The sequence below is a fragment of the Podarcis raffonei genome, chromosome 4 (assembly GCF_027172205.1).
Source record: "Podarcis raffonei isolate rPodRaf1 chromosome 4, rPodRaf1.pri, whole genome shotgun sequence".
In the NCBI taxonomy this organism is placed as follows: Eukaryota; Metazoa; Chordata; class Lepidosauria; order Squamata; family Lacertidae; genus Podarcis; species Podarcis raffonei.
The window spans coordinates 73756674-73775971 of NC_070605.1; the positions used below are offsets into that span (position 1 = coordinate 73756674).

At 45.0% G+C, this 19298-nt stretch overlaps 1 protein-coding gene across 2 annotated transcripts in view; it reads left to right on the forward strand.

Annotated features, from left to right (window-relative positions):
* Window positions 1-422: 422 nt before the first annotated feature.
* CYFIP1 (cytoplasmic FMR1 interacting protein 1) overlaps window positions 423-19298 on the forward strand; it is a 66395-nt gene continuing 47519 nt past the window's right edge. The window contains exons 1-6 of one of the 2 annotated variants that reach the window (XM_053384091.1): window positions 423-661; window positions 8278-8401; window positions 8510-8599; window positions 14069-14146; window positions 15405-15506; window positions 15771-15952. In XM_053384091.1, coding sequence (XP_053240066.1) covers window positions 8285-8401; window positions 8510-8599; window positions 14069-14146; window positions 15405-15506; window positions 15771-15952 — 569 coding nt within the window. In that variant the 5' untranslated portion in view covers window positions 423-661; window positions 8278-8284. The remainder of the gene's footprint in view (window positions 662-8277; window positions 8402-8509; window positions 8600-14068; window positions 14147-15404; window positions 15507-15770; window positions 15953-19298) is intronic. The other variant, XM_053384090.1, reaches the window with a different exon arrangement.

The following is a 19298-nucleotide window of genomic DNA, read 5'->3' on the forward strand; positions in this document are numbered from 1 at the left end:
TTACAAAAAGGCTGTACTCGGTTTGTCCTCATGTGTCTATAAATTCCAGACGGAACGTTTGTGACCTTAAGAATCATTCTGAAGTTGCCTCAGCTGGACCGCTAGAATGAGAGGACGCTAGGATATTTAGAAAGGGTATGTTCCATGAAATCTCTAAACTTGCAATGAAAGAAGGCACGATGCGTGCAGCCAAAATCGTTCAAAATCGTTTTTGTGCGGGGTGCCTAACTTCACAGCGATCCGGGGTATGAGCTGAGCGCCCGCCGCCTCCAGCCTCCCTCCTTCCCTTTGCAAACCGGACCCGTTTCGACGGCTGTGTGAGCAAGATGTGGGAGGAGAATCGCTGGCTGGGAGGAAGGAGGAGCCGGAGGCTGGCTGGGCCAGGCGAGCGAGCAGGGTAGCTTTGCCTTGGAGAGGAATGGCTGCGGGTTTGGGACGGGACGGGGGAGGAGCTGCAGGAAAGGGTGTTTCCTGGCACGGTTTCCTTGTTTGAGTGACTCAGACAGGAAACTCCCTGCTTCGTGCGGCCCTGGGAAAAGGAAAGCGGCCCTGGCGAGGACCCCTCCGCCGACGCAGAGGCACCCTCTCCCCGTTGCGCTCGAGGGGGGAAGCGGCGCCTCAGGGAGAGCAGTGCCGGGGGCTCCGCGGGCTCCAAGCGGAGGTAAGCCGCGGGCCTTTTTCGCTCTTGGAGGCTGCGCGAGAGAAACTTTCCTTGAGGCGCGCCCTTATGCGCCCGGGGAGGAACTTGCCCTCTGCTAAGCTGCCTCTCTTGCAACAAAATGCCGGGCATTTAGAGCTTCGGTTGCATGCAAGAGACCCGAGCCCTCCCCCCCCCCGCTATATGGCCTAACCAGAGGTGCGGACGTCAGTTTTTGCCCGTGGATTTTGGGGCGGGCCTCGGCGCTTCGTTCCAAACTTCCTTGGAAGTTTCGGTTGCCTGTGAAGCGTCGCCGTTTCTGTCCCCCGAGCCTCGCCTCATTTGTAAGGAGACCGAGGGCCGGAGCAGCCAAGCGGGTGGGAGGAAGCCCGGGATGGGTTTGGGCTTGGGGAGGGCAAGGCTCGGTTCAGTGGCGGGCTTTTGCGGGTGTCGTTTTGCTGCCCGTGGTGAGCAGCGGCCTCGGGCAGCTTGCTAAGGTCGTGGGGAAGGTGTAAAAACAGGAATTTGGAAAGCACTTCCGCACACCAGCTCTCCTAACACGCGCGCAAGATCTCCCTGCATCGCTTGGTAAACACTCAAGGTGGTATGTTCGCCCTGCACAACTTGACCTAAGATAAATTTCATTGTGGAGTCGTATAGCCTACACATTATGCAGAGTTTAAAGTCTCTTCAGCATAGTAAAGACGCCCAGACAAATTGCTAGCACATAGGTTTTGTTAGTCGTTTGTGGGTCTTAGGTGACCAGAGAGAGAGACCAGCCCTCTATTTTGAGAATATTCACAGAAAGCGTGGGGAAACTTGAAGGTATCATAACTTGCCAAGGGACTAATTTGCAGGAGACTTTGGATATGTACTAATACACATTGAAAGAGTGAGAAAGTTAATCTTTGGTAAACACCCCTTAATCTGAAAGGTAGTGGAGTTTGACTAATCCATTGCAGACCTACTCAAAGTTAATGGGACTTGTTTAAGAATAAACATGCATAGAGGATAGCAGCTGAAGTCATTAAATAGCAACTAATCATTAAAAACAATGAACTTGTTTTATAGTGGCCAGGCCTAAGACTCCCAGGCTTTTCCAGAAATGTGTGCCTTTCTCTTGTAGTTTTCTGAATTTCTGCAGTAAGCAGTTTATATAGTGTAGGTTTCAGGTGTTCCAAAATCAGTGTTTTTCATTGAGAGGCACTCACATTTCACTACCCTAATACAAAAGTTGAACTTGCAAATCACTGAAATATGACACGGGGTTTTGGAATAGTTGCATTTTAGGCTGATTTTTGTAGCCTCAATTCTAGGGATGGGTTAGAGCATTCAGGCATAACTAACTACATTATGAACCCTTTGGTTGGGTTTTGGGGTAGTGAACATAATTTACATTAATGTTCTGGCCACAGCATTATGCAAAATTATTTTACAATGTCTACTGGCTATGTTTAGCTCTATTCTTAATTTTACTCTTCCCAGTGTTTTCTATATTTAGGATACTGTGTTTCACATATTTTTCACATGGTCATTCAGGAGTGGAGATCAAGAACAGGTTAACTCCTGTGTACAACCTATGTAATTAACACGCTACACAAATTCACTTAACTCTCACCTGCTCATGTTTTGCTGTTTTTAGCAATCTGTTTGGATGCCAGTGAACTTTCTTGCTTTTATTTCTATTTCTTTTTCACATTTTACAAATATTTTAAAAACAAATATACAGATCCACTTTACATTCCCTTCGGCTTCCCTCCCCTTCTTTCTGCAGTTATTTATTTTATGTCTTTTTATTACTGCATATCCAATTCAAATCTTTTTACCAATTTTCCCTAGTTTATCTCTTACTGCACATGTTTATATCAGTCCTGCTAATGTTTTGATTTGTTTACAATGCATCTTCAGATAATAAGTTTTCCCCACTCTATTTTTAAAAGTTTCTTCTTGGTTTCTTACTCTTCTGGTAAGTTTTGCCATTTTTGTGTATTCCCATTAGTTTTAATTCCTAATCTTGTCAGAACTGTTTTGAACTTTCTTGCTTTTAAATGGGATGCGCCGCTGTGGAAAACAAGATGCTAAAATAGCATCTGGCTTTCACTCTGATTCAGTAGGGCTGCTCTTACAATATGATATTTTTTATTCATTAATGAAGTCCACCTTTGTACTGCAAGGGATTCTCAAGAGAATATTGAACAATCAAACTTATTAAGTAGCCCAGAGTATTGCAGTTAAATCCTGATAATGCAGTTGGATGAAAAAGGAGCTGAAGAAAATACTCTAATGGAATATAAAAATTGAACCCGAGCTTAGTCTCATGTGGCTTGGAAGGGACATGGTTGTAAGACAGAATTCAGGAGGATTTGTCATGTTCTCGACTTCCATCCCTCAAGGTCCAACGTATAGCCATGAATACGTGATAGCTTCCTGAAAGTGACTACCAGGAACACCTTGAATTTTCCTGCCATTCACATGAGGAGTTCCATGGAGTGGTCACACTAAGAGGATAGGGCTATGGATGACTCAGTGACTGTTTTTCCATTGGCGAAGGCAGTAGGCCTCTGAATTTGGGAACTTGTAGTTGGGGACAGCACATGCCCTGGTTGCAGGCTTTCCATAGGCATCTGGTTGACCGCTGTAAGAACAGGACTAAATGGAACTTGGGCCTCATCCAGCTGCGCTTTACTTGTGTTTTTTCGATCTAGTTCTCAGTGGGATCTAAACTTTTTGGTCTGCACAACTCTAGGCTGTAGGCTAGCTCTTAAATAACACAATGCCCTCTCTTGTTTGTGAGGCATCCATTCATTTCAATCTATCTGCACTCTTTAACATGGTTGGATATCACTGCAAGATGACTTAAGGAAGAATAAGGTATTTGGTGTAATACAGATACCAGGATATGTAGCATTTATTTGGCTATTAGAAGTGAAAAACAATGAGATAGATTGTAGGAAGCTGATAAGCATGCACATACATATACACACATAATGTGACTAGTGAATGTGTTGCAGGTTACATGGACTCTTTTAACTAATATAGATACAAGAAGTTTTTGGGTGTGCACGCGCTGTATTCCGTTGGAATTATTGGTGGTTTGGTGGCATTTCTTCCACACCTGTGTTCTCTTCAGATCAGGGGTAGCTAATGTGGTGCCCTCTCATCAACTTTAGCCAGCATGGACAATGGTTTGAATTGTATTCCAGCAACATCTGGAAAGCACTACGTTGGCTAACCCCGGTTAAAATAGTGATAGGGAAATGTCCCATCAGGAAAGAAATAGTGGAATATTACATGCAGTTTTTGCAGTCTACACTGTAGTTTTCACTTTCCTCAGGGTTCCCCTCCGTCCTCTGCCACTCAAGATTTTTGTCTCCAAGCACCCATAGACTTCTCTTGGTTTCTTCCAGTACATTCCAACTCTGTAATTCTAAGGTTCTCTGAATGGATTCACTGCATCTGTCCTTGGATAGGAATTTTCTGAGCAGAAGTGAAAGAGAGGAAGTTGTGCAGATGGTGCTTCATGCATGGAGTAGCTATTTTTTGGACTTCTCTAAGCTGCATATGAAATTTGCATGTGAAAAAGGAATCTTCATCTAAAGATCTTAGATGTGCAAGTTATGTGCCCAGTTTTAGCCAGCTGTAAATATACTTTGTGCTGCATGACTGCTATTTCATAGAATCAGAGTTGCAAGGAATCTCAAAGTCCAACTCTCTGGTGGTTCAGATGATCTGATACTTGTCACATACTGGGGCTTTTTGCTCCTTAGGTTTTCTTTGCTGGTTTCTGTTGAGAAGTTTCAGCTTTGTTGGGACCATAATTGCCTTCATTATGGTGGAAAGAATTTTTCTCAGGGTCTTTGAGAACTTGTTTATAGTAAAAAACAAAACAAAAAAGTGCTTCCAGAAGAGAACTGAACATGTTTGTATGTACATGGCAAATCTTATTGCAGAATTCTTCTGTGATGCCTTTTTATTTGCTTGAAACATTTAGGTCCCTTCTTTCCCAACTAAAAGTTTTTCAGGTTTGTTTACAACCTGAAAACAAAACTATAAAACAAATTATGATGGAGTTAAAACATCACAGCCAAAAGGCCACAGTAACAAATATTAAATAAAATAAATAAAAAGCCTTCCAGAATAATCAAGTTTTCAGTAGAAGGCGGGCAGTGATGAAGCCATCTTCAGGAAGAACATTCTACAGTCCTGAGTTCAACTATTTGTGAATTATATTCACAGTTTTGTTGCATGCTAGAGTAGGGGCAAAGTACCCTGTCCCTCCTTTCTGCAGTTTCTTGTGTTTCTGTGCTGGGCCTGAAGGGGAACACTTTGCCTCATCCACCCACAGCTTAGAAACCTGAATAAGCTAAAAAATACTGAATAGGTCTGCAATGTAGACAAGGCCTAGCTATGTGACAATCTGCTGATTTCTTTCTTTTTTTGAATCACAGTATTTTGTGCTGATGAGCGCTCTTCCTGTTGTTTCTCTATCAGTCAAATTCTGATTTTTCTTGCTTGCTTAGAGTTAAAATAAGGAAGTGTAAGATGTATGCACATCTCTTGAAGAGAAACTACAAAAGGTTTGTTCCATTCACCCCACTTCTAGTTTATGTGCCCAGACAAACCAAAGAGAAAATCCATAGTGGTCTTAGTAATACAAGACATGCTTCTGACTATGTTTAAATGAGGCATGCAAGAATAAATTGACTTTAAAACCAATTGATAATCCAGTGAAGGCTGCAATCCTAACCCCATTTACCAGAGTAAGATCTATTGAATCCCATAGGACTTCTTTATAAGTAGATATGGTTAGGATTGAGCTGTAAATTATTTTGAAGCAGATTTGGTCCCACTTGAAGTCCAGTACAGCACAATATTTGAGACTCTTTGCTTCAGATATTTATAACAACATGTATCTTGGGCCATTTCCACTTTGCCATTAGAAAAGGGAGCAGGGATCAAACTGGTCATTGAACTTTAAGCAGAGAACTATGATGGAAACATGTGTACCAAGTTTAGTTGGTTATATCAGTCTTTAGTTGGTGATCTCAAACTATATTGAGAACCCCAGTGTAGTTTCCTCACAACTTTCCTTAACCATCATTGAAAAATAATGGAGAGAGTTTGATCTGGAGTTTGAAATTGAAGCACTGAATGGAATGCCGAGTATGCACACATGTTTTCATTCTGATATCTCTCTCTCCCAAGCAGTTACTGGATTACAGTGTGTTTTGTTTTTTCATCCCCGTTTTAAAAATGGGGCCAGGGCGGTCACAGACAATTGTGCCCTAAAAATGCTTACAAGATTAAAATTTGAATTTCTCAGTATTTACCTGAAAGCAACACCCAAGCTTAGAAAAGTTGCTTGGTGACTTAAAATTTTGCCTGTTGAATTAAAATTGAATTTGTTCTAATATAGGAAATAGCCAGGGTACTGGTTAGCCTCTTGCCAATGAAACAACAACAATAGTTCTTACTGGCTGAATTTGCACATATATTGAGAGTTTATGACGTTGATGATGAATAGGTGCTGTTTTTCTATGAGTGGGGTCGTCCTTTGTTTTTCTTCCAGTATGTAGGCACAAGTACAGGCAAACCATTTGAAAGTGAGTCACTATTTCTAAATTAGTGAGTTTATGCAGTGTGTAGGTTGGCAGTAACCAGGCTGACTAAATTTACCCTGCTTACTCAGTGACAGAGCTGAAGAGTCATGCCAAGGTATAATGGCACAATATTGAATGCTGGCGATGAAAGGATGCTGTAGAGGCTATACAGTGGTACCTCAGGTTAAGAACTTAATTCATTCTGGAGGTCCGTTCTTAACCTGAAACTGTTCTTAACCAGAGGTACCCCTTTAGCTAATGGGGCCTCCCGCTGCCGCCGCACAATTTCTGTTCTCATCCTGAGGTAAAGTTCTTAACCTGAGGTACTACTTCCGGGTTAGCAGAGTCTGTAACCCAAAGTGTTTGTAACCCGAGGTACCACTGTAGTAAAGTAGAAATCATGTTGCTAGGTTTGTCATTGCAAGAGGCATAAGAAATCATTCACCAGGCACAGCTTGGCAACATAACAGGTAAGAAGCCATGATGTGGGAATTGTAGAAGGTTTTAAGTTGAGCTCTAGAACTTAACTTGAGAATCCCTTTGCAGTTCTAGGATTCAGCAGTGAGATAGGAATTATGTAGCAATGGGTCTCCTTGCATCAGAAGGGGATTGGGTTAGATGACCTTTGAGGTCACTACCAATTCTAAGAATAACAATAAATGAAGAACTGCAGCAGATCCCACCACATCTGCATTTCCAGGTCAAAGGAGGTGAATTGGAAGCAGACTTCTAGTCACCTAGAACTTGAATACTGGGTTCTTTTAGCTGGACCAGGGATGGGGAATATTTTTCAGCCCAGGGACCACATTCACTCACAAAAAATCTTCTGGGGGCCACATTTCAGTGGTGGGGCAGGGTCAGAGGGGCTACTGGGTTTTATCCACCTATAAACCCCTCTCCAGCCTCCTTTCAAGGAAGCAAGAGGCTGTGTAATGATACATTTATAGTGAGGAGCATCACTTCTAAGGGTGTGGCTTTGGGAAGAGTTTTCCCCTTCCTTGAGATAGACAGTGTGTGGTGTGCGAAGCAAGAACCTTTCAATTGTTTTTGTTGTTGTGATAGCTACTAATGTTATGACTTCTGCCTGTCATCTTTGGTGAATGTTTCTTCCGAACTTTCCTACATGTGGTAAACTTATGAGTGAAAGCTCCCCAGGATGTGGTACTCCTCACATCTCGGTCGTTCTTTACGAGTGTGACAGGCCAAAGTTATGTCACGTTGACTGTTCTTTGTGAAATACGAACGCAAGGACAGCCTTGTAAATATGCCCACAGGAGCCACTATGCTGCATATTATTTATTTGGTTATTTGTTTTACAAGACTCCTGAAGGCTGGCAGAGGAAGGGAGGAGGCCTGTATTTCTGTGCTGGTTGTGGAAGATGGGGCTACATTCCTATAGTATCTCACATGGTTTTATGTTCAATACAGAGGAGAGATGGAGTGCTTCATCCTTCTCCACCAACCTACTCACATGCGGGCAATGAATTCCTCTTTGCCTGTGGCTTCCAGGCTAATGCTTAAACCCAAAAGGAATTGGATCCCATTATTTCCTTTTTTTGCATACACCAGACACCTTTATGTCCAGAATATTGGGGGGGGGGGGTGCCTATCCTGCAGGATCTGAACTCTCTGAGAGGGTTTTTCTGCCCCTGAACAGTGCAGCTGTTGTGATGCCAAAATGTTTTTTGTGCCCCTCCCCCATTTTTTCCATGTCTTAATTTAAAAAAACAAAATTCATTTCAATTTTCTTTTATTGACTACTCTGCTGTGATACTGTGATGGCAGAAACCATTTGTACCACCACAAAGATCCTCCTCAGATTTGTTGGGTTTAAAGGAAATGAAGTGGTTTCATCCATCTGGCCACAACTGCTTTTGCTGTGCCCTCTTTTACATGCTATTCCTTGACGACTGGGCCCATGGGTCAAAACGGCCCTTAGCCTGAAAAAGATTAACCCTTCCTGGTCTACAGCATGCTGCAGGTCATCTCTACCTGTTATGGATTTTGCCAGTTGTTTAAAGTTATGTTTTCTCTTTATAGAACCAAAATGACTGCCCAAGTTACCTTGGAGGACGCTTTGTCCAATGTAGATCTCTTGGAAGAATTGCCACTGCCAGACCAACAACCATGCATTGAGCCCCCTCCATCATCCTTGCTTTATCAGGTATGGCATCTGCAAAATGAAATATTTGTTGACCTGTTTAAGACCACCATTTGAATAAACTTCTTCAAGACCTTTGGTCATTTTGGTGTCTTATTTCTTTTCATGCAGCCAAATTTCAACACCAATTTTGAAGACAGAAATGCATTTGTCACAGGCATTGCAAGATACATCGAACAGGCAACTGTTCATTCTAATATGGTAAATATTTTTCTTATGTTTTTCTTCCTTTTTTACAGTGACAACATAAAAAAATACGGGCAAGTGAGGGAAGGGTAGCATGGTAAAAACTGAACAATTTCCTCTTGTCAGGATCTGATTACAGTAGAAGGAAATGGGAAATTATGTTAGTATGTTTATTTCAAGCTGGAAAATTCATATGTGTTTTTTTTTTAAAAAAAGTGTTAAACTATATGTGTATATTCTGCATGTGTTCTGGATAATTTTCAGTACTTTCACCTGTTCTGTGGTAGAAACTTTGGCTTAATTTCATTCTTTTATTTTATTATAATAATAATAATAATAATAATAATAATAATAATAATTTATTATTTATACCCCGCCCATCTGGCTGGGCCTCCCCAGCCACTCTGGGCGGCTTCCATAAAAACCAAAAATACAGTAAAATATCACACGTTAAAAACTTCCCTGAACAGGGCTGCCTTAAGATGTCTTCTGAATGTCAGGTAGTTGTTTATCTCTTTGACATCAGCTGGAAGGGCATTCCACAGGGCGGGCGCCACTACCGAGAAGGCCCTCTGCCTGGTTCCCTGTAGCTTTGCTTCTCGCAATGAGGGAACCGCCAGAAGGCCCTCGGCGCTGGACCTCAGCGTCCGGGCAGAATGATGGGGGTGGAGACGCTCCTTCAGGTATACTGGACCGAGGCCGTTTAGGGCTTTAAAGGTCAGCACCAACACTTTGAATTGTGCTCGGAAACGTACTGGGAGCCAATGTAGGTCTTTCAAGACCGGTGTTATATGGTCTCGGCGGCCGCCCCCAGTCACCAGTCTAGCTGCTGCATTCTGGATTAGTTGTAGTTTCCGAGTCACCTTCAAAGGTAGCCCCACGTAGAGCGCATTGCAGTAATCCAAGCGGGAGATAACCAGAGCATGCACCACTCTGGCGAGACAGTCCGCAGGCAGATAGGGTCTCAGCCTACGTACCAGATGGAGCTGGTAAACAGCTGCCCTGGACACAGATTTGACCTGTGCCTCCATGGACAGCTGTGAGTCCAAAATAACTCCCAGGCTGCGCACCTGGTCCTTCAGGGGCACAGTTACCCCATTCAGGACCAGGGAATCCTCCACACCTGCCCGCCTCCTGTCCCCCAAAAACAGTACTTCTGTCTTGTCAGGATTCAACCTCAATCTGTTAGCCGCCATCCATCCTCCAACCGCCTCCAGACACTCACACAGGACCTTCACCGCCCTCACTGGTTCTGATTTAAAAGAGAGGTAGAGCTGGGTATCATCCGCATACTGATGAACACCCAGCCCAAACCTCCTGATGATCTCTCCCAGCGGCTGCATGTAAATGTTGAAAAGCATGGGGGAGAGGACAGAACCCTGAGGCACCCAACAAGTGAGAGCCCAGGGGTCTGAACACTCATCCCCCACCACCACTTTCTGAACACGGCCCAGGAGGAAGGAGCGGAACCACTGTATGACAGTGCCCCCAGCTCCCAGCCCCTCAAGACGGTGCAGAAGGATGTTATGGTCGATGGTATCAAACGCCGCTGAGAGATCCAGCAGAACTAGGAAACAGCTCTCACCTTTGTCTCTAGCCCGCCGGAGATCATCAACCAGTGCGACCAAGGCAGTTTCAGTCCCATGATGAGGCCTGAATCCCGACTGGAAGGGATCCAAATGGTCCGCTTCTTCCAGGCGTGCCTGGAGTTGTTCGGCAACCGCTCGCTCAATCACCTTGCCCAAGAATGGAAGATTTGAGACTGGGCGATAGTTGGCCATCGTGGCCGCATCTAAAGATGGTTTTTTAAGAAGCGGTTTAATAACCGCCTCTTTCAGCGGGTCTGGGAAGGCTCCCTCACGGAGGGAAGCATTCACCACCCCACGAAGCCCATCGCCCAGTCCTTCCCGGCTAGCTTTTATAAGCCAGGATGGGCAAGGATCCAGGAGACAGGTGGTTGGTTTCACTCGTCCAAGCAGCCTGTCCACATCCTCGGAGGTAACAGATTGGAATTGATCCCACTCAATTTGACTAGACAGAACTCTAGCACTCTCCCGCCCCGGCCCTGCTCCCACGGTGGAGTCTACTTCTTCCCGAATCTGAGCGATTTTATCTGCAAAAAACTTTGCAAAATCATTGCAGGAGAACATGTGGCCCATACTGGGCCCCGATGTTGCAGGTGGTTCCGCTAAATTGTGAACCACCTGAAAAAGTCTCCTGCTGCTGTTTTCTGCAGATGCAATAGAGGCGGTGAAGAAATTCTTCTTCGCTGTCGCTATCGCCACTTGGTAGGCTCGACGTTGAGCTCTAACCTGTGTCCGGTCAGATTCGGAATGAGTTATCCGCCACCGGCGCTCTAGCCGTCTCAACGATTGTTTCATTGCCCTCAGATCCGTGGAAAACCACGGGGCTGTCCGGGCTCCATGCAATCGGAGAGGGCGCTTCGGAGCCAAACAGTCAATAGCCCTGGTTAACTCCACATTCCAGCGGGCCACCAGGGAATCAGCTGAAAGGCCATCAACATGGGATAAAGCATCCCCTACCACTCTCTGGAAACCATTTGGATCCATTAAGTGGCGGGGGCGGACCATCCGAATTGGTCCCACCTCCCTGCAGAGGGGATGGGTTGCAGAGAAGTCCAGTTGCACCAGGAAGTGATCTGACCATGGCACTTCTTTCGTTTCGCTTTTACTTAGTGTCAGATCACCAACATCCATAGAGGTAAACACCAGGTCCAAGGCATGTCCGCAGCTATGGGTTGGGCCAGACTTATTCAGGGACAGCCCCATGGAGGCCATGCTTTCCACGAAGTCCCGAGCGGCCCCTTGTAAGGTCGTGTCGGCATGGATGTTAAAATCCCCTAGGACGACCAAGCTAGGTGTCTCCAGGAGAACATCCGCCACGACCTGAAGCAGCTTGGGCAGGGAATCCTTGGTGCAGCGGGGAGGTCGGTACACCAAAAGGAATCCTGTACTGCCCCTATTGCCCAACTTCCAGAACATGCACTCGGAAAACTGGGTCTTCCCAATAGGACGCCTGGTGCAAACTAATGACTTCCTAAAAATCACTGCAACCCCCCCTCCCCGCCCACATGACCTGGGTTGCTGTGCGTAAGAGAAACCTGGTGGACAAGCAGCGGCAAGGACAGGCCCATCTGCTTCATCCAACCAAGTCTCTGTTACACATGCCAGGTCAAGTCCTCCATCCATGATCAAGTCATGGATGGCAGTGGTCTTATGAATCATTGACCTAGCATTGCACAGCAGCACCTTCAGGTCATGTGGGTATCCCTTGCTGATTCTAGTATCCATCCGGTCAGGACCAGACCCGGAGGCAGGAATAGTCCTCAGACAACGACTAAACCTGCCTCCTCTGTAATGACGTGGTCTAGTCTTAGCGTAACTCCTCCTCCTACCCGTGATCACTGAGATCGGTTGCCCCAGTGCATCCCCCCCTGTGGAACCTGCCCCAGCCATTTTGTGGGCTGGGGCCCACTCCCCGGCAGCCCTGACCCCTCCCCCTAAGAACAAAATAAGACCTTAAACAAACAAACAAAACCAATAAAACAATACAAACAAAAAAATAATAATGTAAAAATTACAAAAACATCAAAATAAAAATAAAAAAATTCCCCAAGCCCAACCAAACATCCATCCCACCCCCACCCGCCACATACAAAAAATCCAAAAGAAAAATTTAAAAAACATTTTAAAACCACTCTAAAAACACTCTGTGCCCCCCTGGCAGTAACAACTGTCCTGGTGAGGCCTGTCAGGCCCTGCCCTGGGCCAGGTGGTAGGTGGCAAGAGCAGGGCCCTCAGGGACTCACACAGGGGAGTCTTCCTGGGCAGCAGGCAGCAAGCTGCACACAGTCCTTATGAGGCTTCAGGCCCCGCCCCAAGCCAGATGGTAAGTGGCAAGAGCAGGGCCCTCAGGCACTCACACAGGCGAGTCCTCCTGGGCAGCAGGCAGCAAGCAGCATGCAGTCCTTATGAGGCCCCAGGCCCCGCCCCCGGCCAGGTGGTAAGTGGCAGGAAGGAGCAGGGCCCTCAGGCACTCACACAGGGGAGTCCTCCTGGGCAGCAGGCAGCAAGCCGCACGCAGTCCTTATGAGGCTTCAGGCCCCGCCCCAGGCCAGATGGTAAGTGGCAGGAAGGAGCAGGACCCTCAGGCACTCACACAGGGGAGTCCTCCTGGGCAGCAGGCAGCAAGCCGCACACAGTCCTTATGAGGCTTCAGGCCCCGCCCCAGGCCAGATGGTAAGTGGCAAGAGCAGGGCCCTCAGGCACTCACACAGGGGAGTCCTCCTGTGCAGCAGGCAGCAAGCAGCATGCAGTCCTTATGAGGCCCCAGGCCCCGCCCCAGGCCAGATGGTAAGTGGCAAGAGCAGGGCCCTCAGGCACTCACACAGGGGAGTCCTCCTGGGCAGCAGTGTGTGTGTGTGTGTGTGTATTTTCTCAGTTTGTAGCACTGTGATTATTTAGGTCCAACAAATAAAAAAAAAGTTCATTAGAAGTTCTGTAAATGTAAGTTGTAGGAGGAGGCACCAGAGGAAGCTTAAAGGGAGTTAACTCAAAAATTCTGAGGAATGCTGACTTAGACTGTCTCAAGTGATCCTTGATTCTGCTAAAATAAGCCATCTGGTGTTACATTATTCCTTAGTTATATACTGGATTGGCAAGTTTTGCTGCTTAGCCTTCCTTTTTACGATTTAAAGGGGAAGGCTTTGCTGGCTAGAGCTGGGTGTTGTCGTCCAAAAACACCTGGAAGACACCAGGCTAGGGAAGGTTGGTCTAGGATGCACGATTCTCACTTAGGATGCTAGAGGTCCCAGGTTCTTTGTCTTCAATGGAGGGGCCATGTTCTGTGACAGAGCAAATGATTTGCATGTGGACGTTCTGAGGCTCAGTCCCTGGCATCTCCAGTTTTGAAAGGATTGGGTAGCAAGCTATGTGAAAGATCCTTTGTGTAGGACCCTAAAGAGCCACTGCGAGTCAGAGGAGGCAGTTGGCTCGATGGACTAACAGTCTGACCTGGTATAAATAACACAGCACCCTATGTGTCTGCAGTTGGACTGTTCTATGATTCTGCTCAAATGTGAGAGTTTAGTATTGGGCACATACCAATTAAGCATCCCAAGAACCTTTTTCTTCCCCCGTTTGTTAGGGGATATGATTCATTCAGTGATTTGTTGAAGCCGTAACCGTTATTGTTGAAAAGGAAAGATTTGGCTATGTTCCTAAGCACAATTACTTGGAAGAACCAGGGCTTAGATTCCCAGTTGGCAATGTTCAGAGCTGGAGAAATAGTCAAAGCAAAATTTTGGTCAGTGTTCCGATGAAAGCTTTTAGCTTATCTCTTCTGAGATGCCAGGCAGATGTTTTATTTCTCTTTCTTTACATCACCGCTAGCTCCAGTAAACTTCCCTTTGTGTTCATCTCTGCATCTTCTTCGTCGAAATAACAGCTTTTATTTTTACGATAGAACGAAATGTTGGAAGAAGGGCAAGAATATGCTGTCATGCTGTATACATGGAGAAGCTGCTCAAGAGCCATTCCTCAGGTAATGGAGCAACATGGACTCTTTAGTGCTATCATTTTGGCTTCTTACAAATGTGTTGTGTCTCCCATTCCATACAGCTGGCTCCTGGGACAGCTGCCTCCTCCGCACCTGTCTGCCTTTCCTGTAGGGTGTTTTGCATGTCTCATTGTACAGAAACTACAGTATTTTTCGCTCTATAACACGCACCCGACCATAACACGCACATAGTTTTTAGAGGAGGAAAACAAGAAAAAAATATTCTAAACGAAACAGTGGATGTATGATTTTTGTGGTTCATGCTGTGGCCACAGACATGTGATCTGACGGTGAGTTTGGGGTAGCCCAATGCAAAAATCCTGAGGATCCATGTGGATCCATGCTTTGTAACCATGTTTTTGCACCACTGCGGCCCCAGGCAACAGTGGGTGCGTGATTTTTTTGGTGCAAGCTGTAGCCATGGACATGCTATGTGATCTGATGGTGAATTTGGGGTGACCCAGTGCAAAAATCCTGAGGATCCATGTGGATCCGTGCTTTGTAACCAGGCTCTCTGTCCCTCTCAGTGGCTCTTCTCCCGCTTTGCTGTTTCAAAGCGAGCAAAGAGAGCCACGGAGGAGGGAAGGAAGGGGAACCATGGATCCTCTGCTCACGACTGCAGCAGATCCCCCCGCCATCCATAGGCATTCGCTCCATAACACGCACAGACACTTCCCCTTACTTTCTAGGAGGAAAAAAGTGAGTGTTATGGAGCAAAAAATACGGTACTTCCCATCTTTATCTTGGACGCTTTCTCGTTCTTGCAGCACACATATTTTTTACTGCAATAGAGGACAACGTTAGAAAATTAATGAGGAAGCGCTGTACAGTGGAAAGAGGGCAGGTGTTGACATTGGAGATGATCTTCCTCTATTTTAGTAGTACTAGAGGCAGAACCAATGTGAAACTCTACTCACCCCCTCTTGATCTTTGTAAGAGACACCACAAACCTGTTACTGAACTACTAGGCAAGCCCTTTCCAGCGCTTGACTCAAGTGTGTTGCATTTGGTAGAATAGTTATTGAATCAAGTGCTCAATAAGAAGGTGTGTTATGTGGCATAGTGTAGCTTGCATGTTTTGAAATAGATATTTTTGTGTGCAGAAGTTTTGTTCTGTGAACTGCCCTGGGACCTCTGGGTATAGGGCAGTATATAAATTAAATAAATAAAATGTTTATAACTAGGTGAGGAAGATGTGTGTGAAGAGTATATAATCTGACAAATTCTGCCCTCCCCTTTTCAGGTGAAATGTAATGAGCAGCCAAACAGAGTGGAAATTTATGAAAAAACAGTGGAAGTGCTGGAGCCAGAGGTCACAAAACTGATGAATTTTATGTACTTTCAGGTAAATGAATTTCGGTTGCTAACTTGATGGTTGTTCTTCTTCCCCAGTGCTTTCCATGATTGCTGCTTTTTCCAGCATTCTTCCTTCCTCATCTGCCTTGTCTGTTCCATGGTAGATATGTGTGGTATTTATTACTTAATGAATGGTTCACGTGGAGAGTCATTTTGGGCACCAGCAGTGTATGGACAAATCTGATCACTACAACCTGTGGGTAGCACTCTTACTTTAAACAACAACAACACAGAGGTTTGTTTTTATCAACAGAGAAATGCAATCGAAAGATTCTGTGGAGAGGTGAAGCGCTTGTGTCATGCCGAGAGGAGGAAGGACTTTGTGTCTGAAGCATATCTGATCACTCTTGGAAAGTTTATCAACATGTTTGCTGTTTTGGATGAGCTGAAAAATATGAAGTGCAGTGTGAAAAATGACCATTCGGCCTACAAACGGTGAGATGCTCTGTGGGGATTTGGGTTGGGGGGCAGTGTTTTCTATAGTTGGTTTATGTTGTTACTGTGAATCATGCCAACTAGTACAGAGTTTTAGTATCGTGTTTGCTGTTTTATCAGTGCAACGTCTCTGCTAATCTTCTGTATCTGAGCTGCTTGGAATTAGTGGATCATTGTAACCCTATGCCAGGTGCGACAAGGGTTTGACTTTTCAGATGTTGCTGAAGTACAACTCCCATCATTCCTAGCTATTGGCCATGCTTCCTGGGGCTGATGTTGGAGTTCATCAACATCTGGAGGGCCAAAGGTTCTCCACACCTGCCCTGCGCATTTGTTGAGTGTCATACCCAGGCATAGGCAAACTCGGCCCTCCAGATGTTTTTGGGACTACAGTTCCCATCATCCCTGACCACTGGTCCTCTTAGCTAGGGATGATGGGAGGTGTAGTCCCAAAACATCTGGAGGGCCAAGATTGCCTATGCCTTGTCATACCTGTTGAATTAAGGCTACTTCACCGATTGCATGGTGGCAAACATTTTATCATCTCTGAATACTTCTAGGGCAGGTTACAGCGAGACATACTAGCTTCCTAGCATACATGCCTATAGGAATGTGTGTTTAGAAAATGCAGTCATTGTGTGCACATATTTTGACAGTTTTATGAGTACATGTAAAGTATTTTGTGTATCATCATAATTATAATATGTCGGACAACCCTCAGGGTGTTTATATACTGGAAACATATGTCTGTTGTTTTCAGACCTCTGTTTGATAGGGGCACATTCTCTGCAAGGATTTTCAGATTAAGTCTTCTGGCAGCATTTACCTATAGCACCACAGGACAGTGTGGCCACAAGATGGCACTAGTTGTTTGCTATATGCTATATTCACATTTTGTGTATACTTGTAAAATATATATCTTCCCCCCACCCACCCCCAAAAAGGTATAAAATGTGTCCTGGAAAATATTCTCACAGTGAGTTGAAACAAGAAGAGGTGGACTCAGGTTAGAAATTGCACAGGATTGGGGACTGGTGTCAATGTGACATGCTTCTTACCTGTTTCTCCAGGAAATGTGCATGAGGCAGATAAGAGATGACTTTTGTGCGTGGATATCTTTTTCCTGGAGGGGTGGAATACAAATGGGCTGCCCGTTTTGAAATTGCGTTTCTGTTACAATATGCCTCCATGAGCATCTTTGCAAAAGCACTCCCAACGGTGATAACTGTTGAAGAAAGGTTGAAGAAAAATGTTGCACTGGAAAATGCATTAATTCTGGTGGAACTTACTTAGAGCTGGGGCTCAGCCTCGGAACAATTTCAGTGCCCATATCCGGTTCTGAACCACATCAGTAGAGAGCCTCTGAAGCATGCTTGTTGGGGTACAGTCCTTCATTTCTGATGCACCACAATTTGAAGCTTTGGGGCGGAACCCAGTATCTCATGGCCGGATCTTGAGAGTGTGCTGGGGGGGCGAGGGAGAGGGCGTGGAATGCAGGAGACATTCCATTGCGTGTAAGTGGCGTTCCATTCTGCTCATGGTGGGACCTTGCATGTCTTGCCAGGTCTGATTTTATTTATTTATCACAATTTTTTAATAAACTGCTGAACATCACAATAATACCATAGCAGTATACAAAACAACAACAACAAAAAACCCTCTGTAAATAAAATAGATGAGAACATAGGTTAACTGCTCTTTGGTAAACACATCATTCTGCAGTAGCTTATAAAACCCCCCGAGAAATTAAAGTTAGCAACCTGTTAAATGTAAACCGTGTCAGAGCCTTTCTAACTTCAGTGGGAAGTGTGTCCTGCCACTGCAATGAGGAACCTAGTCCAAGCTACAATGGGATGGACCTCTGGCACACTGCAGCATCACAAGGAAGCAATCTTATTTGTAAGGAGGTTTTAGCACCATAGCACCAGCATGGCTAAATAAATAAATAAATAAATAAATAAATAAAGCAAGCAAGCTCTGGGTTCATCTCATGTTTGAACTGCAGTCTTCCAAGTGCGTTATCTCTATGTTCTGTGCCTTAATGCTGCAGTCACCTGCAGTTCATACTTTAGGACTTGCTTCTGCGAAAAAGTGCATAGGTTTGGGTTCCTAGAGAAGCTTGTAGGCAACAAGCGGCTGTTCCTCTGAGATAACACCTGCAAAACAATGCCCGAAGGAAATGTGCCGGGTGGTTGATTATGATGTTAATTATGATGAATAGCTTCATTAATCCCACACTGCTCCTTTCAGAAAAATCCCATTCTGTGCAGCGGGGAAGACAACCACCTAGTGTCTGAGTGTAAAACCGCTTGCAATTCAGGCTGTGCTGTTGCTTTTGGACTTCTGAAGGGTAGTGTGTGAGTGAGAGGGGGTGGGGAAGCAAAGAGAGAAGGCAGTTTTCTAAGAGCTCTGTCTTCAGATGGCAGCTGAAAACGACACACCCAGCTAACTCCTACTTTACTGATTTGTTAAAAATTGGTAGTTTGGATCTGCACGCCTTATGGGTGTATACTAAGTTCTAGGAGGTTTCTTTATGCTCTTGCCTGCATGGTTTGACTTGTTGTCTTAAGTGAGATACCATTCAGCCACTGAGTGTTATTTTGCAACCTTTTCCCTTTGTTACCTGTATGACGTCAATCTGATAACTTCCAACCATAAACGAGGTCCTTGCCTCTCGGTGTATTTTTATATTGGTGCATGTCTTAAAATTTGTTGTCCACTCAAGAGGGGTAAATTAGAAATATAAAATAAGCAAAGATTTTTGCCTAAAAAGGAAGGTGGAAAAAAGGGAAAGGTTCAGGAAGGAAAAAATTTAGTTGATTTTGGGTGCTGTTCTTGACACACACCTGTTTTGCATTCTGATTTAAAAATTAGGTAGTTACTGCTGAAAGTTGATTCCAAAGTAGTAGTGGCTCCACCTAATTACCCTGTCAGAACTGATCCTTATGGAAAGCCACTGTTGCAGGATCAGTCTCCATGAATGCGCCAGTTGCTCTTATGCCGGCAACCACGAGTCAGTTGCATCACAAATTATTGCCGCTGGAAAATAATGACAGAACAGAGTGTGTCGGGACAACCTGAGTCTCCTGCCCACTGCACTCGCATTTTTTGGATTCTACATTGCTCATCAAGGTGTGACATTGGATCCCATAGTGTGCATGCATGTGCACACGTGTGTGCTGGCTTCTTCTCTAGCAGCAGAAAAGCTAGTGGAGGCCAGCAGAGTTGTCTTTATCCAGTGACAACAAATCATTAAGATATAGCAAATGTCCTTCATTCATACACTTGGCTTTGCAGTAATGTGCTTTCTTGCAGGGGCCAGTGACATAGCTATAGGGGCTCTCTG